Here is a 25944-nt window from a genome sequence, read left to right on the forward strand (position 1 = left end):
CTCTGCAAGAGCCAGAGACACTAGAGCAAGGGCTCCATCTCCTGGTGTCTGCCGCAAAGTGTCGAGGTAAAAGTACTGTAGACAATAAGGCAGAGAGGGGAGGGGGCCTATTCATGCAGCTATGATCAGGAGCTTACATTGTATTGTGTACTGTCACATGCAAATAAGTTTTATGGAGTCTTACTTGATTCATTTCTTGCCTGTAGAGAGGCACTGTGTGGATCATGAATTGTGTGCTTCCATGTATGGACCCCCACTACCACCACCTTCACACATTAACGGCACACACTCATTTTAATGCAAATGAAGGATATACTCCTGAGAGACATGGATGTGAGAAAAGGCACTACATCAAGTTGATATCTGATGCATATTACAGGAGAAGAAATGATAGATCTTCTTCATTCCAGCTAGGTATCCCCATATGTTCTCATGCTGATCACTTGAAAGTATTTTTTTTTTTTTTTGCTAGCAGAGATTTGTGTTGGTTGCACAACAGACAGATCCATCCATGCCTAATTTGAACCACATTAGGTCATGGGTCTTGTCACAGATCTTTTTTCTTCCTTACAGTCAGAGACTTCATCTCATCTACTGTACTATGCTGTGACATGTCTGTACAAATTGACATTCAGAAGGTTGCCAGTTCACTTTCTTTCTCTTATCTATATCTAAATAAGTCACTTGGCTGCATACTGTGAACCAGATAAAGTGAGTGATGTAGAGATATCTATGGCCTGGAGATGTTTGTGGAAAGGATCACAAACGTTAGTAATGTTGGAATGCATACCATGTATTTGCCCTGTGAGAAATTTCTTACCTTTTTTACTGGCAACAAATCACAAAACTAAAATAGGTCAGAAAATAAGGTATAAACGCCTAAAACATTTTTTAAAATCTTCTCTGCATGTTATGTATCAACCACATTTAACTGCTGGGAAATGGCAGATGATAACAAAACAAGGTAACAGTGTGTGTGTTGATGTTTTTACATACAGAGAGAGCTGTGTAGTCAATGAAACTGTTATTGGCTCTGACCTGTGGACCTATTGTCTTGGCTTTGCTCCAGTTTCATTCAGCCTCTTGAGTCTGTGGCTCTTTATTGCTGCAGATATAGCATGAATGGAGGCTGCGTTGTTGCTACTTTCTAAGTGTTTTTACTGGAGACAGAGCAGTAAGAAAGGGAGAGGTAATCACTATAAATGGACTCCATTATCACACCAGTTTACTGTGATCGCACCAGTTTGCTGGTATAATGAGGACAGCCTCTGTCTCAGCGTGTGGTTTCAGCGAGAGGGGGAAACATGAAGGTTAAATAGGACACGGTTAGCAGAAGTAGACGGCAGTAAATGTGATTAGATGAGATTCCAGCGAGGGCACGGCGGGGAAGAGTAAGGGTTAAAACAGATTCCACCCAAGGTGCCTGTCCAGACCCTCACTCTTCATCTAGATAGCCTGCAGCACCACCAGTAGCTCAGTGACTTGCTTTCATCCACTAATTACAGTTGCACCATCATAAAAAACCAGTGAGGTAATTTATATTAATTATACAGGAATGAGTATAACAGTTTGAAACGCCATGGCTTGACACGCTGTACATAACATGCAGTAAAATTGTCAGAGATGTGTGGGCTAGAGCTTCGTAATTGATCGATGCATACAGTGAAAGAGTCGGTCTCTTTCTCATGTGTGTGTGTGTGTGTGTGTGTGTGTGTGTATGAGTCGACTGTGTGAATTAGAGTCAATAAATTATCATCATCTGTAAGCTTACAGAGTCTTTATGTCATAGTCAATGGGCCTGAGCACCCATCCAATGTCTTGCCCCGCTAAAGAGAAACATCGCTGGGGAAAACAATGACAGTATGTTGGATCCAATACAGTAAACATATTAAAGGAAGTGCCATTATATTGTCTGAGCAGGACAAAGGGCAAGACCCACATGATGTTTAATGACCCAGTGTATTAAAATTAATAAGGCTATTTTCCCTCTACTGCTCTCCATTTCCACCCAGGAGATGATACTAAGATTTAACATAATATCAAGATAATGTTTGAGAAAAAAGCCTAATTTGATAGGAAATCATCCCTTCCATTTTCTGTTCTTAAACTGCATTAATTCAGTCAAAACAGAGTAAACTACTATACCTACAAGATCATTGTAAACATAGTCTTTTAAAATGGGTCATTAAAGGCTGCTCAAATTGCTTGCAGTGGTATGTGTGTGTGTGTGGGTGTGTGTGCGTGTGCGTGTGGGTGTGTGGGTGTGTGTGTGCGGGTGTGTGGGTGTGTGTGTGGGTGGGTGTGTGTGTGCGTGCGTGCGTGCGTGCGTGCGTGCGTGTGTGTGTGTGGGTGTGTGCGTGTGTGTGTGCGGGTGTGTGCGTGTGCGTGCGTGCGTGCGTGTGTGTGTCTGCGCGTGTACGTGCATGCATGCATGCATGCAGAGAGAAGATGGTATGGGCCCAGGCCTGCTTCCTTTGCCTGAGCAGCATCTCTGCAGCCTGATGTGGTTTACGGCCCCAGTTGCTCTCTCTGGGTCTGTTTATGGATTCCCATAGAATAGAGAATCATGGCCACTCCAGGAAAAGCCTGCCAAAAACAACACCTCCACCACTGCACTCCAGCCTGCCTTTGCCATAACTCAACACACTGTTTATGTTACTGAGGAGAAAAAAACAGTATTCATAGTAATGACATAAGATGACTGTAAATTCTGATGCTAATGTTTAATTTTTTTTTGTTGATGTAAGATAAAAATGTCACCACAAATGTGGCTGGTTTATTGGACGTCGTTACAGGTTGGTGAAAAAATTGTGGGCTTTGTTAAAGGAAAGCTTTTTTCTTGAGGTTGGAATAGCATTGCCTTTGCAGGACCAGTTATTTTATGATACCTGTAAGATTTATTACATGAAAATGTTCAACTTTGATAGGATAATGAAAGTGCACCACCAAGGGCATTGTTAATCGAGGAAATATTCTACCTGATGTGTTTTCCCTCTGCTGTTTTCCCCACAGTTCTCCTGTGCCAGTGCAGTGCATTACTCCTCACAGAAAGCATACTTAGGAAGAGTGATCGTGCAGGCGCTCTGGATGTGAAAATACTCTCTGGTCAAAACTGGTACTGGTTAGATGCAGTAGGGCCATGCTGTGATTCTTTGTGCTTAGGTGGCAAAACAAAAAATCCTCCATCGCAGTTGCTCAGGTTTGCTGTGCCGCAGGGGAAACTCCCTTCATCCTCTGAAGCTGCACAACTGGGGCACATCTGGTTTGTGGATGGGCTCAAGTGGACCCTGGCCGACCCCTCCTCCAGACCCTGACAGGCTGGCTGTAATCCTGAGGGCAGTGTGTAGCTGGGCGCCTGCCGCTGCTACTGACGGTGCTGTGTCATGACAGTCAGAGGTTACTGGGTTACTGCTGTTATCAAACAGTCAACACTAAGTTTTGGTCTCGCAATGATGCAAAAGAGCAGTAAAGGAAGGCCATCAGTCATTTTCACTGAAGACAGTCAACATCAGACACAGCTCTGCTGGCCGTAAAGCTTTATGAGCTTTGCTGTTGGTGTTATTCAACTCCCACTGCATCCATCAGTATGTTTCTTCTTTTTTTTTTCTGGCCATGTTTAGTCTTGTTTGGCTGGAAAAAAAATTCCTCGGCCTGCCCCGCACTGTTTTACTACAGTATGTGTGTGTGTGTTTTCTGCAGCAGGGGCTAAAGAATGTAAAGAAAAGCATTTTCTGTGGCATACCTCTGAACCCTCAGTTTGTACCCTCCTCCCTCTGTCATCTACTCTTTCTCACTTTCTCCCCTCCCTCCCCGTGGATTCCCCAACCACACCACAACACCGTTAACAGACGCAGCCCTGACAGATTTACTGCCATCGTCTTTCCATTGGCCGCCAGCGTGACAGCTGAGATTTAATGCTGCCTTCTCATTGGCCAAGATTTGACAGGTAAATTTATGGGTGCACTGTGATTTGATGCCTCCTGCCTTTGAAGTGAGTTACAGCTCTGTGGCTTATAGGACACAGAAACGGTGTCAGGTTGCAATCGTAAAATCTTATCCCTGAAGGGAGGTGGCGCTGGAGTATAATAGTCCTGACGTCATGAGAGGAGAAGAGACCTTCTTGAGAGCACAGAGGAAGAACGGAGAAATTTGTGATAGGATGAGATTCTAGGGGTGAATCCAAAAAATGCTTTGAATGCTTAGCAAAATATTCCATTAATGCCAAAGACAGCAATTCAGTTGTGCTACAGAGAGAGAGAGAGAGAGATAAATGGAAAAGTGAAGTTGTGCATCTGATTTGGGGTTTTTCCACCTGAATGTGAATGAGCATGAGTCTAAGCTGTCTTATTTCTCCTGTCATCCCACGTCTCTTATGATCAGCAGGTTTTTGGTTGACTCAGAGGTCAGAGGATCCTAAATGGCTGAGTAAATCACTATATCGCATAGCTGATCAGCAGCAGCAAACTGCCAAAGTCACTTTGGCGTCTGACTGCTGTATCTGCTCACTGCAGCACCAGTGTTCGTGCAACACCATCATCTGTCTGCAGCCTATCTCTTCATCAGCCTGACAGTCTATCCCGACAAGATCAAGAAGAGCGAGAATGTGGCCCTGTAACAGCCTTGACCCATGGAAATCTCTAAGGGTAAATAGCATGGCTGCCCCTGCCCCGTCTATCAACCCCTAGTGAATTCATGCACCGTTTCCCTTGGATATCAAATCCCTCTCTTTACTCTTTCACTTCACACTTGAGGTCGTCTGCTCAAGTGGAAAATTGTCTGAAAATGAAAAGACAGAGGAAAGCCCTGGACTTGCCTTGTCAAGTGGGATTGCATAATTTCATAAAAGACCTTCTCATGAACTTGATAACTTGGGGTTACACAGCATGCCCTCTGACAATCTGCCATGTAAGAGAAAGAAAACAGGTTTTACATCTTAAAGAGATATGATCCCTCTGAACTCAGGGGAATGATGGATAGTTTGGCGGCGTGTTAGAAGAGGTTGAGACAAATATGCCCGTATAGTTTACTGTTTAAATGAGGTCTTTTCTGAAGAATCGTGCTCTATTTGTGAACCTTTGTCCTTATTGTTGTTGTTGTTGTAATTCTGCCTCTTTTTGGACTGGTGATATTATTCTGTTAGGGAAGTTTCTTTTATCATATTTGCGGTTTTGAGGTCATGGAAAAAAGCTTTGCTGAAAGCTCATATTCTGATAAACTCATCCTAGAGAGGAAAATTATCTTTTTATTTTCATCGCTCCTCAAGAGTGTTTCTTGTCTGTGGAACATAAATATCATCTCCTGACAGAGCAGTGAGCATCCAGCACCTCTGAAGCCCAAATATGGACTCTTTACAGTGGATGAGACTGATGATCTAAAACTGAAAAGAGAAATGTTTTTCACCTGGTCTCCTTTATCGTGTTATATCTGTCAATACCGATTTGACAAGACTAAGAGTCTACAGTCATGCTTGTGGCTCTGTGAGACTGTGTTTATGCAGAGCAAATAGTTGTTGAGGCATTTCTCTCAAAACTAGAACTGTCAACCTCAGGTTAGGGTCAGGATAAAAGTAAGGTGATCGCCAAAGTGAGTGTGACACACTATCAACATGAATATCTGCGATCAATCCAGTGGATCCTGAGATATTTCACAGGTTAGGTGCAAACTGAGAGCGACAATAATCAAGTTTGTTTCAGTAAATCACCTACAGAACACCCGAGTCTGTTCAAACCAGAATGAAGACATTTCTGAATATTTCTGAAATATATATTTGTCTGAATATCACGTATCTTAACAGTAAATAAAGCCGAGGATTCGCTCATCTTAGCTCATCAGTAGATTTGTTTGCAATAACAACCATGTGGTGTCGCTAACAAGGCCTATATAATCCCACAGCTGATGATGATGAATCCTATATAAAACTTTAACAACGGTGTCTCCTCGCCTTCCATAAATGCGCAGTTCATATGAAGTTAAGTAAACCCTTCCTCCTGGCATGTTGCCCCCTTTTAAAACACTATTACATATGTCAGATTAGAGGAAGTGTGAGGTGGAGTTTACGCTTAGGGACCCACATCGCAGCTGGTGGGTTGTTCCCTGGAGAAGCAGCTCAGTCCAAACGTGTCCCAACAAGCTGTAGATTAATAGGGTGGCGTAAGGCCAAGGCATGTTAATTTATCTGTCGAGGCTAAACGCACCTCTGTTGGAAAGTGATTTTTACACAGTCGGCAGGGCGCCGGGGTGTCCGTTCTGTCAAGGGGAATGTGGATGACTCTTGGGCCAAATAAATCTTAGCAACAAGGTCCTGCACAACTGAACTTGATCTTTGTAAATGCATCTGCATGTCGTAGACCTTTAGCAAAGGTGTAGATGTTAGAGTAGGAAGCCCCCCATACATGCCAGGCTCTGGGCCTCCTTTGTCCGTCTTCTCTTTGTGAGCACTAAATGTTACTGTCATTTTCGAAGTAGCAGCAGAAGATTGGGAGAATTAAGAAGTATTATTGTCAGTGATGTGATGAAATTACACATTTCCTTTAAAATCATCAGCAACCTCTCTACACTCGTGCCTCGGGAATCTTGTCTGGTATTGTACATTAGAAACTCAGAAGTTGTGTAACAGCCCCCGTTCGTGCACAGGCGTCATTCACTAGTAACATTAACAGTAGCTCACTTCTACTCAAGCGTCCCAGTAAGCCATGACACTGTGACTGTTAGCTCGCTGCATGATACCAGGACCAGGAAGATGGAACAGCTTAATGGAATTCAGCCATTATTTATTTTATTATTTACTCAGGTCAAACTCTCTTCCATTAAAAAAATCACCATCAGTCACATATTCAAACAGTTTGGACCAAGCTTCAAACCTCCAATCCAATTGGTCTCTTCCTCTCTCAGATCTTTTGGACTTCGCTTCATTAAGCCAAAGGTAATTTTAAAAATTCAGTTTGTAAATTTCACTGCAGGTTCATTTTCATGCATGAATATTCATGATTTGAATACATCAAAAAACGTGCATGTGGGCTGAACTTTTCCCTTGTTACCAGTCAGTGGGTGATGGCTTTCGCATCTCTTCTCCTCAGTGTTATATTTTGAGTACTGGGAATGATATGCACAGGCTAATTAATCTTGTTGAGTTACACTAATTGGAAAAGTAGTGGCAGATATCTGAATATGGGACAGATATGACACAACGTTCCCCATCAGAGACACTACGTGAGGCAGGTGGCTGGCAGACATCTCCTCTGTAACTTCCATACCTTTACCAGATTTTGGTAAGGGCAACAGTAATACCCTGGCACCCTTTGGACACTGTGTACTCCGACTTTGTGTACATTTTGGAGGCCATTTTGTCCATCTCACACTGGTGTAAAATGGCTGCCGTTTGCTGAGATGCCCTTCACTTACCTTGCTATTCTTCACTTTTGCACTGCTAAAGTTCTCATATTGGTACATGATGCCTTTTGGTTATACCGTAGACTTCAGGATTCAGTTACATACATAATTTATTTCTGAATAATAGCCCCCAGTATTAGAGAATATTACAATATTTGGTAATCATTAATAAGTAATGCTTTCACACTTTCTCTGCTCATTGTTTGACAAGAATTTTAAATTTATGGAAAATTCTTTCATGTAATATCAAATAATTATTGAGCAAGTGTGATAAGTCAAATTGATGTTTTTACACTCACGCTGCCACGGCTGGGTTAACATTAAAATGTATGTATCCAAGTAGTGCATTAACAGGGTCACGTTCACAGTTAAGTCTTTTAATTTCAGATTTCCTCTCTGGCTGATTTTCACATTTCTGTTTCTCGTTTAGAGGAAAAAACAGCCGCCGTGGTTCTCATGTACTGTTGTCTCTTGATCACCTCTTACAGCGAACACCGTGTCTGAGTGAATGTTTGAGATCATGTTAACTTGGGTGTCCAGGAAAATGGGAGTAACCCGGACAGATGAATTGAAATTTTAATGATGAGCAGCACCACCACGCTGATGGCCATGGAACACCTCAGACAGCTTAAATATCACCGCTAATTAACACAGAGAGGTGGGCTGTCACAGGCATGATGGATGTTCGGGTGGGGGTGAGGGGTGGGGGTACAGATCGCTGCTTTCAACCAACCAGTGATTCCTTTATTAATCAAAGCCTGAGATGAAAAGGCTCTCCCACACCTCGGGGAGAGGGAGATAGCAGGAGCTATTGTTGGGAGGGTTTCAATCATTTGCCGTAAGCCTGTGATGTATTTGATCAGGGGGCATCCAAACATTTGTAGGAGACAAAATGTTTCTGCTGCTGAAGCACTTGTTTTTGTAAACCTCTGAACCACCCATATGTTGACAGAGCCACAGTACGCACAGTCAGCTGAGATTTACTGGTTCTTGGGGAAATTTCTGTTTGGAGGACCTATTCTTTTCATCCCTCTGACAGGAGAGGTGAGCATGTAGAGAGTTGGCTATCAGTCTCAAGAGTGCTCTCCTCCATGATAGAGTGAGCCAGACTGAGCACAAGGCAGCACTCCTACACTTTACCTCTGGACCGACTCCATGATCAGTCTGTCTCACAGAGATGATTTCGAACCTAGATGATTTCAGCACTTTGTGTATGAAGATGGAGTGTTATCTCCCCCTCTCTGATCTCCTCCCCATCTACCTCACTTAAGGAGGTCCATTGTTAAGTGCCATGGGCCTGTGGGTGCTGTAAATCAGGCTGCAGAGGGAGGGGATGTCTCCCATGGGAGGAAACGCACACTCCCAGCAGCCTTCAGGCTGATCTCATCCTGCCTATCCTAATGCTTTAATTAAAGAACTGGTCAATAGCAAAGAGGAAGGTGCTAAAGGGTATGATCTGTACCTCCAAACGTACAACTGATGTGGCAATACCCTCGCAGGCAGGATGACGGGGCAGTGTACTTGAAGAAATTCTTTCCTCCTGCTTGAAGAATGCGGATATTAACTATTACCACACACACAGTTATGTCTGTTTTATTGCCTACTTTGACAATAACAGCAACATTTTAAACAAATCATCTTCGTGCAGGCCTGCCTGGCTGTTGTGTGTTTTACATTACTCCACTACAGATGTTTTAGCAAGTTCTGAGATCAAATTTGATCTGCAATCTCATAAAATGTGACTGTATTGACCTGGACTACTTTGACCTGAATTTTTACATTTCTTTGCACGTCCCCAAGTAGTGGAATGCAACATCATATCTGGGTCATAAATTTTCAACCAAGTCCAGGGCATGATATCAGTGATTGCTTTGTGGTTAAGGTGTATTGATCATCTGCTGTCTCGGCTTTAACGATTACTATAAAAGGCTCCTGAAAACTACAGAACACTTGGCTTTACACAGTGCAAGTACCATCTGTTTCTTACTGTCTCAAGGAAGGGTGTAAACAGGCAGTGCCTTAGCATACACCTCCCTCTTGTGGTGCCGACGAGCCTCTGTATAACCCTACTAAAGTAACAAAACCATTGCTATCTGTAGTTGTGCTAGCTGATTGACTGATGGTGATAAAAAGAGAATTCATCACTGACAATTGTCATCACCAATTAATTGTTTTAATTCTCTTATTAATAAAATTGGAATAGAAAAATCTTGAGAAAATTCCCTCAAGGCGGTCGTGAGATATCGCATTCAAGAGGCCAAAGACATGTTTTGTGATGTCACAGTGACCTTGACCTTTGACCACCAAAATCTAATCAGTTCATCCTTGAGTTGAAGTAAATGTTTGTGCAAAATTTGAAGAAATTCCCTCGAGGCGTTGCTGAGATATCACGTTCAGGACGGACAATCTGAAAATCTGGAAACCTAATGCCTCCAGTCCTGTCGCTGGTGCAGAGGCATAAAAAACAAATGTTTGCTGGTCACAGTTTATCAAATGTGAATTTTCCTCAGCTTCATACTATTGTAAATTGAATAAGTCTGGTTTTGTTGAACAGTGGTCAGAAAAAAAGACTCTGGTACGAGCAGATTTGATATAATTTTGTGGTTATTGTGTAATGTGATGTTTGTGTCCGTCTGATTGCAGCATGAGACTTCTGACTAAAACTTTGTATTCAACCCAACCACAAGTGGAGATAGAAGCTGGATCCCTTTATGATATTTATCTCATAGATAATTTATGTTACACACCTGTTACAAGATTCATTTATGAGTGGAGTAACATTAGTTTTTACTTTCATTATCAAAAACAGCAGAGTCACTAACACTCATCAAAGTTTTGAGTATCTGCTTTTATCTCATTCTTGTTAATAAATTGCTGGTATTTTTCCCCAAGATGATTGTGCGATAATCTTGAATTACTACACATCTTGGAAAAGTACTTTTTCCATATCTTCATCACTATGCTATGAAGAAAACTGACCCTCAATTGTTCATGGATGCCACCTGCTGACATGATTGGTGCATTGCATATTTCTGAAATGTTCTGCAGTTTTCTAGTCATTTTCTATAAGAGATGTGCTGACTGAAGACAGATAATATGATGTACAATATGTACAATTTTATGCTGATTAAGGTTCAGTGGTGGGCAACAGAAGGACTGAAACGAGTCACAGTAATACATGGGTATATCATGTTGCAAAATCCCCAGAGTAATCTGCGATTCCCTCTGAATTTAGGTCTTATGAAGTGAAAGGTGGAAATCTGATGTGAACAACTCGCACTTGTTTAAAAACTGTAACAGCTTTATTGAGACTTGGGGCCATAAATCTCCATTCACTACAGTATGATTGACTGAGTCTTTACTTCACACCCCTGAAATGACAAAAACATTGGGGCTAACATTGAAAAAAATCTCTTTACCAAAACAAAGAAAATGTATACAAGTTCCTCCAACAAATACATGCAAAAGAAAAATAAAAAAAATATGCTGACTAATCATGGCTGCTATACTAAAAAGGGAAAGAGTGTCAGCTCTTACTTTACTCCTAATAGCAAGTTGAACAATAACTCATGGCCTTTTCAGTTTTCATAAGAAATCATCAGACTAATGATTATAACTTTGTAAATACTTTGATTTGCTTTTGGAGTGTAGGTCCCATACGTACTATCTTCTACCCCTACTACAATTTCAATATATATATTAACTTCATAAACAGGAGACAAGTCAGTGATGGGCCCCAAACTCCTTTCACTTGATCTAAAAGTCTGACAGCAACAGAACTACCAGTCTACTATAAAACATGTTTTAATCTAAACAGATAACAAATGTTAAAACTCCCGTCTTCCTTTTACAATTGAGCTACCATCTCCAGTCCAGTGTTTACAAACTGATTAGATTCTACAGAGGCCTGAACATACAGTAATATAATGTAAGTTATCATCATAGAAAACATCACATGGACCTTGTATTGCCCTGTCCACAAAGTACAATTATCATCTTCACTGAAGATGCTCAAGGTCAAACTGGAGATGAAATGACATGGCACTGTATTCAGATCACATTCAGTCAGGTCAAGACAGAGGTCAGCTCTCAAAATCTAATGGATGAGCAAAATTATACTTTAAACTGTTTGAACTGATCTGGGCCATTTTCACGAGCACTGAACTAAAACTGGTTAGCACCAAGAAAATTTTCCCAGTACCAGCAGTGAAAATGATTTTAGGTCTAGGGCTGGACTTTTGATCCACCTCTGTGGAAACAGCCTCATAAAAATCAGTTCTGATGAGATTTCACAGGGTAATGCACTGTCAGAAACTTTTAGGTAGATCTCAGCATTACAGATAATATGCTGACCCAGCCTCACTTATAAAAATACTTTTGAAAGTCTTTCAAAGTCAGAGGAATCTAACACTGAGTGGAAAGAAGTAAGACTGACAGTGGTTTCTAGGAACAGAGACGGAGACGGTAAACGCACTGAATTTATCTCGAGGGTGTTATTACAGAAGCACTTTAGGAAGCAACTCATTTTTGCCACAAGTAAGTGGTTCCTACATCCAGCTAAACATTACAAAAAAGCTCACTAAATTTGTTCAAAATCTCGGCTATTCCTACAAAACCTGTCAGCCTTCTACAGCCTTTCAACAGTGTAACCTATTAACAGTCAGGACATCACCCCTTTAAAACAAGGAACAGTAGTGAACATGTGTGCCAACAGTCGCAACACAACTTAACTAACACCAAGATTATTTGACATTTCAGGAGAATCTAGTTAACCGTCAGTGTTATTCAACCTGTCTTTAGTGTTGTATACTGTAGTTGTTGTGTTTAGCACACAACACAGTATTGGATAGGTGGGTAATTACTTCCTCGAGGCAGCACGGACCACAAGTCTGCTGTGCTGTTTCACTTATCAGCAGAAGCTGGTCCATGATTAGTAACCTAAGGAAAATAAAATGAGAAGGAAACTAAAAAGCTACACGGTTCTGTGTTTGTGTCCTTATGTGAACTGTCCACATGAAGTAACGGGCAGCTCTGCGGCTCACAGCAGACAGTCCATGCAGCCAAAAATACTTGTAATCTCTTGGCAGTGATACCAAAAAATACCTGCAACCTTTCAGATAAAAGGAGTTTTTCGTGAAATTATTGCCAGAATACCATGATCTGTTGTCCAAGATTGAGAATTTGTCTTCCTCCGTTTGCATGTATCATGAATGTAATAGTAGTTAAAAAAAGTACAAAAACCTACTATCAAGCTCTATGAATGAGCTGGTGAGAGCAAACTAAAGTTTGGTTGTGTTTAAGCTAGGCTGTTTTCAGGTTACAGTACTGTTGAGCTCCAATGTTCGACATTACTGAGCTGCAGACTGCTGTTGTCTGTAGGATCTCTGTGGGGTCCTGGGGGGCGGGGGGTCAGACAGTCAGACGGTTGTTAGAAGGCTGTAGGGGGCTCCAGGAAGCTGGATGGGCAGATGCATCCTGTGAGTACTGGTTTTCCTCTTTGCTCATCCCAACTGTGCACAGACGACGGTGCCTCAGCAGCCGGTCTGTCCGCGAGAAGTTCTGAAGCCAGACAGAGGAAGACATGTTTCAGTCAGAGCGACAAAACAGTGCTGACACTGCTAAAACAGCTGGATTTGTTTATAGCTGGAAGATTCTGGCTAAAATGCAGGAACCCTACAGATGTAGGGCTAGAATAAAAGTCACAAAATGTGCAACTTGAGTTTATTTAAGATGAATTAAAACTCACACCAGTGTCTGCTTAAAAAAAGATGAAACATACAAAAACGTGGATATAATGAAAGAATGAATGACTGACCTGATGGCAGCGATCACACTGGTACGGCTTCTCTCCACTGTGCACCCTCTTGTGTCTGTCCAGGTGGTAACGCTGAATGAACCGCATATCACACGCATCACAAGCAAACGGCTTTTCCCCTGTGAACAATCACACATGGATAATTTATCAGTATTTATCAAGACTTAAAAGCATATTTCACTGGATACAATAATCACTTGCTTGCTCAAAGATCCTTTCAATGTTATTAAATTGATTTGTACATAAAATCCTTTGTTAAAACTTTTGAGAGTCCCATCCACAAAAGCTACACAATTAGGCTACATGATATGGACTAACACAGTAAACAACAAACGGTATAAATACATACAAAGTATTAAAACAAATGTAAAACATTCAATTTTGTACTTAAAGTCACTGAAGGTGGTCTGTTTTTTTTTTTTTTTTTGTAGTTTAATCCACGCAGATGGAGTCTTAGAAGGATGTGTAGGCTCACTGAGGTATAAATAAGTGTTTTCCAATACTGGAGAAAGGCCACACTGAAGTGAATAAGTGAGCTGTGAGTTCTCACCTGTATGTGTAAGTATATGTCGCTTGAGGTGGTAGCTACTCCGGAAAGCTCCATAGCAGTGGTCACAGATGAAGTTCTTCTGGACCTTCAAGGAACTGTCGTCATCCATATCGACTGGTGGAAGTATATGCTACCAACCATGACAACATTTGTTAAATCTGAACTAAACATCAAGAATGGGTCTTTATAAAGTGTAGCTTTGAAACAATCCTTACCTCCACTTTTTCTTTAACTTTGTTGGATGACCCTGACTTTTTGTGCTTTTTCTTGGGTTGCATATTCTGGTTTGCCTGCATGTCCTTTCCATCCATCAGTCTTGATGAGTGATAATCACCGTCTTTTCGGATTAGCTTTTGGAGGAAGGAAAAGATCAGTATTAGCAGGTAAGATGCACTGCACCACAGTTTGCCACCGTGACAGCTATTAAGCAGGAAATGCTAATACAGGCTAGCTTGCAAACAAGCAGTAACATACACACACACACACAATAATAATACTGTCATAAGTCTTCATAGAAGTTACGGTTGTCGACAATCACAATGCATTAATAAACTTAGAATGTCCTCTTGTCTGCTTACAACTGCATTAAAGTTTATAAATGTGCTTCGAAATGCTAAATACGGGAATTAAATAATCGCATATAGTCACATCATATATCTCCATTGCAAAAATGAATGTCCAATGACAAAATTAGAGCTACCTGAAGTTTTAGGTTTTGTTTACTTGGTCTGCATAACATCTGTGTATTAACAACTTAAATTTTGTTGATGAAAGCAAAGTTTAGACATCACAGATTTAGCAGTCTCTCTGAGTAACCCTGTACAGTTTTGTCTCCATGCAACATAAACAAACAAGGTCCTGTGGTAATCATGGAGCTGCGGTCGGCATCTCTCTCACCAGGGGTGGACAGCTCCCGGCTGAAGGATGGCCCATGTGGCTGTTGTGTGGTTGTCCATGATGAACCTGGTGTCCATGGTGGTTGTGCTGCGAGTGGGTTTGCTGGCTCTCAGGACTGGCCCTGTGCCCCTGACCCAAGGGTGACATCATCTTCTTCTGGCCTGGGATGCTGTTGGCTTGCATCAGGGCCATGCTGGACAGCACCGCCTCACAGCCCAGCAACCCAGCCTGGCAACACAAACAACATGTCAGAGCAGAAAGAGGGGGCAATAGGACTCCTCACAGAGACAAGGAGTCAAGGAGGAGGGTGGGGTGGGGTGGGGGTGGGGGTGGTTTGAGAAATGGGACTAACAGAGAAATGTACTGGCATCGGGACACACTAAAACCATGATGGTGATTCTGGAGATGAAGACTTCCACTGACCCATTTCATATGGTCTCGAACAGAGTTGTTGGAATGGTGTGTCATCGCCGTGGTTTGAATGCGTGTGTGTTTAGGGGAACAGAGGGGGCTTCACTCAGGATGAGGGGTGACAGAAGAGACCACACTCACCCAAATCATCAGGGGCCAAAGCCTGAAAGTAGAGGCATGACAACATAATATTTTTACAGTCTGGAATCAGGAGCTGGAAAACCAGACCAGTCTATTTAGATTGAACAAATCGGTATGACAAGAAATTTAGGTCCAGCATTAATATCTGTAGATTATCAGGCAATAAAGCCCCAATGGTTTGGTGCACACCACATGTCACCAGGGGTGAGAGAAAACACAATAGTCAGGTAGAAGAAAAAAAAAAAAAGGGAAATCTAATGGAAAAATCAAAACAATCTTCAAATAGAAAATACATCTGTGCAGGTATGATACATAATTCAAACAAATGCTTCATATATGAAGTGATAATGAAAAGTGTAAAGGACAACTTTCTAAAACTTGTATTGTGAGTTTTTCTTATACTCTTAAATTATTTTGTTCTAGACATCTTTAAAAAATGAAAGAAAGAGATTAAATGAAATACAGGCAACATGTGATATTCTATAAACTGATTGAAAGCTAAAGTTTGTCTTAGTAGAACTGAGAAAAAAGCTTAACTGACTATATGTCTGAGCAAGTCATATTGTCATAGCAACTCATGTTGGTTTATGCCAAAGTCATGTTTCACAGCACAAATCCACTGATGAATCATCAGTGTTTCAGAAAGTTCAGAAACCAGTCAGTCACCATAAAGTGCACTGGATTTCAGCCTGTGGTAGCAACTGCAATGAACATCTGTTCTCTATCACCTGCAACTGTAAAACACTGCCTGATAATGACTGAACACCACAAACTTATTTCCTCACGATTAATAGGTATAGTGTAGAGATATCTAATTAACTACATAAAATACAAAAAGTTATACGTGTTATTTTCATTATTTACTATTCTATTCTAAAGAGGAAGTGTAAATATAGTCGCATTACCTCCAGTCACTGAGCCTTTATGTTCTCTGCTGGGTATGTTTACAGACAGATCAACATTCAGCATACAGGAATGATTTTAGGATTAAAATGTGAAAATAAATATCTGAATACTTGGGTAGTTAACTACCTACTGAAATAGTTATTTGGGTTATAAAGTATATTATAATCCATTTAGAGAAGTGACTAATTATCAGAACAGTGTTTAGATTCCATCAAAATGTACATTTTCAGACAAAACTCCCCTGTACAAAAGTCCTGCTCATCATTGACTGCCTTTACATGTGAGTATCCTGGTTTATGATCAGGTTTTTGGAGTACAGTATCCTGCTGATGTGTTGCACATGTTAACGCCTTATCTCTGCCATGTTTTCAGGTGCATGCTCAACTCAAGTTACATGGTAAAAAAGATTTTTTTTATTTTATTTTTTTTAAAATGGTAAATGGTGTAATGGCAATGAACTTGCTCAAAGGGAAAGTCTGATTTGGCAGTGCGGATCATGAACGTGTTGTTGCATTTGTTTCCAATCATTGATGATCAGATAGAGAAGCCAAATCCAGGAGAATAAGTGAAACATGGCTCACACAGCCAGACACCAATCTGTGTTCATTAGCTGTTGTTGAGGTACCTGGATACAAACTTGTGATCATATAAACAGGAATATGAATAACCAGGTTTCTCTGTGTTCTGTGTGCCTCACATGCTGTGTGCTTTAAGCACATGCGCAAGACGAAAAGGGACAGGCAGCAGTTTGTCCTAAAACCTATAAACAAATAATAAATTACCTTGCAGTAGGACATATTAACACATTACCCCCATGTTCAATGCCCCTAACTGACTGTAAGAAGAGATTATTGCAGTGTAAAGAGTAAACTGTTAAATGATCACCATGAAAGCTGTAAAGGAAAATGTAAAGCACATGTAATGTGCAAAAGTTAGGTACTTTAGATGTTTAGACTCTTATCCATCACACAGCACCATCAGAGAGGCGTCTGATCGGCCCAACATTTATTCTGCAGCAAGATGACGAGCCCCAACATACAGACAGAGTCATAAAGAACCACCTCAACATCATGGAGTCACAGTCTGAAATTACATGAGGAGGCAGAATCCACAGAAGAACTGAGGCAAGTTCTCCAAGATGCTTGAAACAACCCCCCTACCAGGTTCCTTCAAAAACTGCACCAGTGTGCATAGGAGGACTGATGCTGTTTTAAAGTCAAAGTGTGATCACACAAAATATTGATCTCATCTTTTTCTGTTTACTGCACTTTGCACTTTTAGTGGCTAAAACGTCTCCACAGCACTGTATACCTTTACAGGCCATGCATGAAACCTTTAGCAGGAAGAAAAAATGATCATTCATCAATTCAAGGTGAAATGTTTGCTTTCAATCAATTCAGGTATCTTATAGATGAAAATGACTTGGGTTGTGAGTCATCCTCATTTGTAAGCACGTGGTTTTACGCTCCTGCAAAGCAAACATGATTATAAAACAACAAACATGTTTTTAAAAATGAAGCAGTCAGCACAAGTGAGCTGGCTAACGACTGATACCTTGTTGGAAAATTGACCATCCCTGCACAGGTGAGATATATTGGTCAAACGGGACTGTATGTGGAGCACGCTGATGGTCATATATATGGAGTACAGCTGTAGAAGTATGCAGTGTGGCGAGAGTCTCTGCTGAGCGAAACAGAAAAGGCTAACCAGCTAGCCGGCCAGTAGTTGGGTTTTCGTATAACTCTTGTATGACTGCACCCCCACCCCCCGCCCCAGACAACACAACAACAGCCTGGCAGGGCGTGCGGGCTCAGTGCCGACCACAAAACAACACCTCCCTCGCCGGCTGCAGCCGTTAGAAACACACGGGTAGCACATAGTAAAACGCCTAAAGAGCCGCGAGTGAAACGTGTCGGAAACCCGACTGCTTACCTTTCGATTTTGGGAGTTTTGTAGGTTATTATTTCTTGTCGCACTTCCAATTTCTTCTCAGTTTACAAACACTGACAGGAAACGCCACCGGAAGCGCTCCGCGGGGAGAGTCGTGATTGGTCGGACGCCCAGTCACGTGGTAGAAGCGCGGTGACCTACATTTTCGGCCATGATAGTGAGGAAGAGGTGGAGGCTGTGGGGAGGTGGGAGGTCTGTAGAGGTAGTGGCGTAGCACAAAGATCCGGGCCCCGTACTTGTGCCGCGTCAGTGCCCCCTTCCCTTTAAATACATCTGTTACCATTGTTTTCATAGCCAATCCGTTTGGGCCGGATAAAACAAATTCTTGTGAGTTTTTGCCGGAGACAGAGACTCATTTGAAAAGAGAAAAGAGGGTCTTGGTCTGCTTCCAATCAGACTCTAGTGTGATTCATTTGTGGTCTGAAGGCAAACGGACCAACCACAGGATATCTGGATCTAGTGACTTTAGCATGAATTCAAGAGCTAAACTACTCTACTATTTGTGACCTGTTTAGGGATCTGTCTTAACCAATAACCATGGTGACATGATCAGACAGTCAGAAGCAGATAAAACAGATTTGTGTTGTGCCCATATGCTCTGTGTACTTTGTCAGATCATAAAGTACATTAAAAAGACATAGCAATCCCCTGGTAATATCCCTGTAATATTTCTGTAAAATAGGTCATTCATAACGTGATCAGTTTGCAGCTTAATTCTTATGATGCCCATAATCATTTATTTCTTCATGAGGTTTGTGCCACCACAAAACATTTTCACTGAAGCACAGACTGATCTGCTGTCTGTCTGAATTTGATTTTCCCACATGGGTCCTGATAATGCAGGATAATAAAAGCTTGTCAGTATAACTTCTTGTTTACTCCATATGATTGATTTATAAAATAAAAATAAAAAAAACTGTGAGGCTCTACTGTGGTTGCATAGCATAATGAAAGAAAATGTTTTATTTGCTAAATTATGGTCATTCAATTTCCAGCCAGCAAGTGCTAGTACGGTCTGCTGCAACATAGAAATAGCATAAACATTTTTTATATACCTAAAGGCACAAACCATAGATATACAAGACAGATTGCGTACTACTACTACTACTACTACTACTAACACTCTCAGACTGACTGACAGGTGCAAATACAAGAAATAATGTTAAGTTTTGTGTGTTGTGATGCTGCTGATGGTTTATTTCCCTCAGTAAACCTGATCACAACAATGTAGTGAACTACTCATGTTTCAAATGTTATACTTGAGAATCACTATGTATTACATATAGCTTAGGTTAACGTTAAAACATTATCTAAATACATAAATATAATAAGAAAAGTATGAGAAAATGAAACGAGAGAAGGGCAAGGTTTTTGTGAAAGTCATAGAAAGATCTGCACTCAGCATCCTGAATGCACTTGCCTACTCTATACTGCCTCCCTGAGGATAAAAGCTCAAGGTGCAAGTGCAAAGGATGGGAAGGCTCAAAGCATCTGGGGAGCTTTACTTTTATATTTCATAATATTGTACAACAAAACAGACTACTTGGTATTATTGTTGCCAGTCCCCCTTTAATGTAAACTGCTGAAAATGACTCCCTGTCTTGTCCTATAAAATGGTTCAAAAACAGTCTCTGGTAAACTGATTTCAGAACAGTCTTTAAAATAAAGGCCACAGACATTTATGATACTTATAAATTATGACACTCTTTTTTATTCTTTTATTATTCATATTTTGGCTTATGGTTTTTAAAAACTTAAAGTCAACTATCTCTTTCATGACAGCTGTCTGAAATGAGCAAATCACATCTATGAAACGGTACAGCCACTTTGTGTCTTATCATTACAATGGCAGGTTTTAAGCGCAACCTCATGGACGCTTGAGTTGTATTTTTGGTTCACAAATCGTTTCCCAGTCTTTCAATTTCATTGAGAAAGAAGTCCAAGTCTCTCTGCGAAACGAGGGGGGAGAACACAATCACACGGAAAAAGTTGACTCTGTTCCCCAGAGGTTGGTAGCCGACCATCATCGTGCCTTGTTTCATCATGCGTTCCTTAATGACTGGAGCAACCTTTTAATTAAAAAAAGCAGAAGAAGGAAAACACACACACAATGTTAACTTGATGAATAAGCCACAGTGAATATCTTTAAGACAAAAAAACATGGAGGCTACCAGCATATAACACTTTAGTGTCTTCAGTCTTTATGTTCTACTGATGTAATACAGAAACGTACTTTTGCCAGCCTGTCCTGGTAATCTGCTTTCCCTTCCTTCCCCCTCAGACTTGGCGGTATATACCAGAAGCATACATTCACAAACTCTGGCTGCCCATGGAAACAAATACAGACACGTATGAGACAATTTTTGCAAAGAAAAAAACAACTCATCTTTCTCAGTGGCCTTGAGATATTTACTTACCTCACCCAAAAGATGGAACCCTTCTCTTTTCTTCATCTGCTCCACCAGATACCTGCAGGAGCAAGTTTTTACTTTGTGCTAGTTTTCGACTATATTTTAAAAAGTTTACGATGTTGGTGTTATTTGTGCTATTTGTCCAACAAAATGGAGACTGGTGGTGGTAAGTGAAGACCAGCTGAATGAGGGGGTTACATGTCAAAGAGTCACATACTCGTATCTTAACCTGCTGTACAAGATCAACCCAAATATTCCTTCTTCATCTACACAGCCAACTTACTGATGAGACATGAGGAAAGTGAAATAGCAAAACAGCAGTGAGATCATTTCATCAGCTATCCTGCTGGAGGGAATATGGTGAAATTACTGTTGGTCATGCTCATGTCTTCTGGACTTGTCTCTCCGTCCAGTCTTTCTGGAAGGATGAAGCAACGATCATCTCAAAAACCATCCCTCTATCTCGGACATATTCTTGATGGACTAAGCAAAGGATGATACCCATCTCCTAAAGATTATGTTGGCAGCAAGCAAAAAATCTATTAAAAGAATACTGAGTTTATTTAGCCAATGAGACCGATCCTTTATGAGTATTGTATGTAACATCATATCTCTTTTTAAATTAAATTTGCTACAGCTGCATGCTTTAATTACCTTACATGGATAAAAGCTTTGTCTACACGCTCTTCCAAACCATCAGAGCCAACAGCTTTCCACATCAACCACAACTTCAGACAGTCCACTTTGCGGCTGCACTGCACAGACTTATCCCCGACGTCCAGATTGACATCGTAGAATTTGTCTTGCTGGAAGAGGTAGGTGGCGTTGGCGCTGTGGCACTGCTTCAACAAGTTCTGAGAAAAAGCAGATCAGTGGCTGTCAGTACAAAACCATTAAGACATCATGATGTGGTAATTCTGTAGCTTCAAACTGTGAAGCCAAACCGTAGTATCCTTTAGCAGCAAGGCAGAACACTGCAGGCCAGCCACCAGCATCTTGTGTGGATTCCAGGCTACTGAATTTGCTCTTGTTACAAACACACGCACACGCACGCACGCACGCGCACGCACACACACACACACACACACAAGGAACAATAAACAATCCTCTCTATATGACCATATTTTGTAGCCTTCCTCATGTTGTAAAATGCATCTTCCTGGCCTGTATATTAAATACCTGTCAACCCCTTTCATCAGATGTCTGTGTTGCTTGGAAAAGAGCACACTCCCTCCCCAGGCAGCCTGAAACAAGTGATAAAACAGACACACTTCTGCGTGTACTTAAATTTTTAATGAATATAACACAAGCTAACACAAAACTAAGGCTTGTCAACAGTCATGGATTTTCCTTCCACCGGAGGACTCACGTCTACGTGCATCCAGAGCTCGTGTTTCTCACAGACATCAGCTATGCGGTCCAGCGGGTCAAAGGCACCCTGAACCGTGGTCCCTGATGTGCAGCTTACAAGGAATGGCACTGAACCCTGGTCGAAACAGACTGTAGGTGAGTACGGTTACCTTGCACTCTGTGATGTCTGGTGTGAGGGACGAACAAAATGCATGGAACAAAATGTTTAACGGTTGGTTGGTGAACCACAACATGTCATATCTGACACTTACTCACCTGAGATTTTGCCAGTTTTATCTTTTCATCCAGGTCATCTGGCCTCATACGCCCTCTGCAGAAAAGAAAAGAGATATCAGCAAGGTATCACTGTGATTCACATGTTCCCTGAGAACCAAACAATAATTATTTTCATTATCAATCAATTTATAGATAACAATAGTTCAAAATAAAATGGTGGAATGCCATCCTAACGTATTCCCATAGCCCAAGGTTATGTTACATTGTTATGTTATTACAATGACACAAAATGTAACGTGAAAAGATGTAAATCCTCACATTTCTGGAGTCAAATGGAAAAATTACTTAAATAATTAACTCATGAAAGTTTTTACAATGAAAAATACATTACCCATCATCCACTTTCACCAAAATAACGTTGTCCGTCCCAATACCCAGATATGCGGCCCCTTTCTTCACGGAGTAATGGCTCTGGGAAAAACATGAGGAATGCTCCTTTAAATCACATGTATGTAGAGACACGAGAGCTCCAGCATCAAAACCTTTTACAGAGCTTTATTCTCCGTCTATGACCTCAATCCCTCAGATGTGCAGTGTGAGACAGCCATTCCTGACCTCTGGAGATGTAAAGATGGTTAGTCGTGGGAGACCCCACAGCCCCTGGCTTTTGACGTCCGGGAATAGTCGGTAGCGTGCAAGGTTCATGGCATACATGTTAGAGGTAGACCCCCCAGGGCAAAAAATACCATCACCTTCTGTCCAGCCCACCAGCTGACGCAGCCCTCTCAGAACCTCAGTCTCCATCAGCACAAACACAGGGGCCACCTCATAGGTGAACCTGCAGGTAACACACACATGAAAATGACCACAGCACTGACCAAACACCTTCCTCACAACAGCAGTGGAAAGCATTTAGGTACACTTAGTAACTATAATTGACTTGAGTATTTTCATTTTCTGCTACTTTATACTTTATTCTACTCCATTTATTTAGCAGCTCGAGTGAGATTTTATGTACAAAACATATGATTATCTACTAAAATGACTGTTATAGATTAAATAACCCAGAAAGAATTCTAAATATTACCTCCATCTTGACCACCAACATTAACCTGCTCTTCACATGTTTATAAACCAATAATAATCAATAGTATATTATATATAATATATCACTGTGAAAGTGCTTTTACTTATTAAACCTTTGAATGCAGGATTTTAATTACTTTTACATTGGTTATCGCTACTTTTACTCAAGTAGATCTGAATAGCCACCACCGCCTAAAACAGTCACAATACATTATCTATTACATTATTGGCATTTTATTTTATTCAGACACTCCCTGTATAATTATGTGCTTCTGTTCTTTATGTGTAATATATTTTGTTGATTCTTACAGGTTGGTGTTGAGCGACTCAGTGAGAAATCGTCCAGCCAAGGAATGGTAGTCTACTCCTGCAAACTGCTGGTTAAAAAAACGTGGGTGACCTGAAATGAGCAGGAAAAGAGAAAAGTTTCACCATGAGTGAATAAAGGTCAGTCTATTCAACTCTTTCAACTGCCTCAGCAGTCTTACTGGTCTTGATGCTGTACTTGGCGACATCTTTTACTCTCTGCAGGAGCTTGTGCTGTGGCTCCCCTGTCGCCCTCAGCTCCAGATCCAGCAGCAGAGTCAGCTCCTCCGGCTCCTTCCACTCACAAACCTGCAGGAAGAGAAGATGGACAATGACTGTAATCACTGTAATTTGACAGAACTGGGATTTCAAGCTTCACAGGAGACCTTCTCTTTGACGTCTGTGCCCTTGCGGAGCACCTCCTCCATAATGATTTTGAAGGTTTCATTCAAGAAGAGTTGGCCCTCTGAGTGGTCAGTGAGAGGTTCATTCAGGTCATGGAGATTAGCTGCTTCCTTGGTCTGCCTATCAGCTGCTGTTACAACAAACACATGAACAATCACTTCCAAAAGTCAAAGAGTTGCAAACAAAAACAGACATATATTGCAGACTGTACTCACATGAGAATCGGAACATGTTTGCCATATCCACAGTTTTAAAAAGTTGGTCAATCTCTACGACTTTATCACTCTATATTAGTCCGTGCCGACAGAGCAGACTGCAGCAAATGGCTACAAAGCAAAAGTATAGTGTGGTAGGAGCGAGAGGGAGTCAACCTTTGCCCCAGACTAAGTTAATTAATGTCGTCTGAAATGAGGGAAAAGATCGAGAGACAGTAACTTATGATTTATGACTAACAGCCACAAAAAAAAGAAAAGTTAATTGGGTTTATCAATTCACATGCAAATTTATCACCACTGAAACAAGTTACTGTGCATTTCATAAAATGTTTCTCATCTCGCAACCAGTTTAAAACCTTAGTTTCAATATTTTTTCAGGAAAGAGGCAACAACTGTTACATAATGAGATTATTCAGTGTGTGCTGGCAGTGTGTGTCGCTGCCCGTCTACCCTCCTTAGACTGTCGCACATAGGTTGTGACACTACATGATGTAAGATATGTAGATGGACAGGGAACATGTCAGCGCAACTGTTTTGACTCAGTCTGTTCATTCAGAGCCAAACTGAACTTTTATTAAATGTTGAGATGAGAAAAACATTAAACAAAACATAAGATAGAAATACAATATATTCCTCCTGGTGTATTCACATTAAAATGAAATGAGCACTGCTCAGTTGTTTTCCTAACTTCCTTTCCTTGGAAGGAGAATAAAAATCCCTACTTCAGACAATAGAAAGAGAAAATAGAAACAGCCCTTTCAAAGAAATTTCAGGAAACAAAAAAAAGGTTCTTGCTGTACTGTCATAAAAAGGTAGACGCTCATCCTTGAACATGTTGAAAAACATGTATGACTCTGGATTGGTCCCATTAAATAGTCTTCAAGTGTTGTTCTTTCCTGATATGGATTGAACATCTCTATGACGAGAAAGACACTAATGTCCGGTAGAAACATTTCCCTTTGAAAGGGTTTCAGTCTCAGTGACAGTGAAGGCCTCAGTCAGTCTCCAACAGAAGGTCAATACTTTCAGCCGGCAGTGCCCAGTCTCCCTGACTGAGCAGGGAGTGCAGGACAGCTGCGGTGGCTTTTTCCCTCCGGCAGATGCTCCAGTAGCGCAGCATGGCGAACACTCGCTCCACGTGGATAGAGTGGTCCTCCTCAATCTGCTCCAGCTTCACAGCCGGGATGTCCAGAGCCAGTCTGCCAATCTCCCGCCAGCATCTGCCAATGGCACGAGCCACCATCATTAACTGCTTCTCCGTCACTAAGCGAGAGCCTGTGAAATGAGACAGGCAGATAAGGCAGGTGAAGATCTTACAATGTGTTAAGGGGAATAGCATTTGAGTGTAGTGTGACTCACTGTTGTTGCAGATCTGTTTGGCTGGAATGGTCTCTTGTAATTCAGCCGCTCTTCTTCTTCTCCTCCTTGTTTCTTGTTGTGTATATATAGAAAACATTTATATTCAACATATAAATCTAACAGTGTCTAATAATGTGTTTGCTGAAAATACTGAGCAGATGTTTTTCTACCTGAGGACAGCGTGCTGACTTGCAGATCCTTAATAAAATGAAGCAGTGGGAAGGTTTCTTGTAGAGCCTCGTCCTTCAGTAGCTCCAGCAGTCCCCGTGCTGCTTCAGGCCCTCTCTGGATGATATGATCCAGAAGGTCTGTCACCTTCTCACTAGGAATACGGCAAGCTTTCACCTGCTGGTAGCCGTGAAGAGACAGCAGACAGCGAGAGTCTGCATGCTGCAGCACAAAGTCAGCGTCGCTGCTTAGAATTTCTATCAGCTTGGCCTTCTGGCTTCTGAGGAGCTGGATCTCTGCTGCTGGCTCCTCAGCCATGACTGAACTTCACTTAAACCAGCTCCTTAG

General features: G+C 41.4%; 2 protein-coding genes across 5 annotated transcripts; both read right to left on the reverse strand.

The window, feature by feature from the left end:
- Nucleotides 1–10676: 10676 nt before the first annotated feature.
- Nucleotides 10677–18130, reverse strand: znf740 (zinc finger protein 740). 3 transcript variants are annotated; one of them, XM_022741398.1, is made up of 7 exons: nucleotides 18042–18130; nucleotides 15075–15225; nucleotides 14652–14879; nucleotides 13970–14104; nucleotides 13755–13884; nucleotides 13205–13323; nucleotides 10677–12948 (listed from the first exon to the last, which is right to left on the reverse strand). In XM_022741398.1, exons 2-7 carry the CDS (start codon nucleotides 15117–15119, stop codon nucleotides 12799–12801), a joined length of 807 nt encoding a protein of 268 aa, XP_022597119.1. In that variant the 5' UTR covers nucleotides 15120–15225; nucleotides 18042–18130; the 3' UTR covers nucleotides 10677–12798. The 3 variants fall into 3 exon arrangements, with proteins under 3 accessions (XP_022597119.1, XP_022597120.1, XP_022597121.1); XM_022741399.1 differs by lacking the exon at nucleotides 18042–18130 and adding an exon at nucleotides 17664–17786; XM_022741400.1 differs by lacking the exon at nucleotides 15075–15225.
- A 1110-nt stretch (nucleotides 18131–19240) lies between these two features.
- Nucleotides 19241–24172, reverse strand: csad (cysteine sulfinic acid decarboxylase). 2 transcript variants are annotated; one of them, XM_022741683.1, is made up of 14 exons: nucleotides 24070–24172; nucleotides 23836–23981; nucleotides 23632–23758; nucleotides 23453–23543; nucleotides 22673–22895; nucleotides 22449–22528; nucleotides 22097–22151; nucleotides 21840–21956; nucleotides 21650–21714; nucleotides 21415–21496; nucleotides 21125–21324; nucleotides 20477–20528; nucleotides 20293–20382; nucleotides 19241–20128 (listed from the first exon to the last, which is right to left on the reverse strand). In XM_022741683.1, exons 1-14 carry the CDS (start codon nucleotides 24092–24094, stop codon nucleotides 19955–19957), a joined length of 1527 nt encoding a protein of 508 aa, XP_022597404.1. In that variant the 5' UTR covers nucleotides 24095–24172; the 3' UTR covers nucleotides 19241–19954. The 2 variants fall into 2 exon arrangements, with proteins under 2 accessions (XP_022597404.1, XP_022597403.1); XM_022741682.1 differs by having other exon boundaries at nucleotides 19242–20128; nucleotides 23836–23984.
- Between the last annotated feature and the right edge of the window lie 1772 nt (nucleotides 24173–25944).

This window comes from Seriola dumerili, unplaced genomic scaffold, assembly GCF_002260705.1.
Source record: "Seriola dumerili isolate Sdu_G_001 unplaced genomic scaffold, Sdu_1.0 BDQW01000056.1, whole genome shotgun sequence".
Classification (NCBI taxonomy): domain Eukaryota; kingdom Metazoa; phylum Chordata; class Actinopteri; order Carangiformes; family Carangidae; genus Seriola; species Seriola dumerili.

Coding starts and splice junctions, on each gene's coding strand:
- znf740 (XM_022741398.1), bottom strand. CDS start 15,119: ATGACACACCATTCCAACAACTCTGTTCGAGACCATATGAAATGG. Junction 14,880..15,074: donor TTCGAGACCATATGAAATGG/GTCAGTGGAAGT, acceptor TTGTGTTGCCAG/GCTGGGTTGCTGGGCTGTGA. Junction 14,105..14,651: donor CCGGGAGCTGTCCACCCCTG/GTGAGAGAGATG, acceptor TTCCTCCAAAAG/CTAATCCGAAAAGACGGTGA.
- csad (XM_022741682.1), bottom strand. CDS start 24,094: ATGGCAAACATGTTCCGATTCTCAT. Junction 22,896..23,452: donor GAGTCGCTCAACACCAACCT/GTAAGAATCAAC, acceptor TGTTACCTGCAG/GTTCACCTATGAGGTGGCCC. Junction 21,715..21,839: donor AGCTCTGGATGCACGTAGAC/GTGAGTCCTCCG, acceptor CACTTGTTTCAG/GCTGCCTGGGGAGGGAGTGT.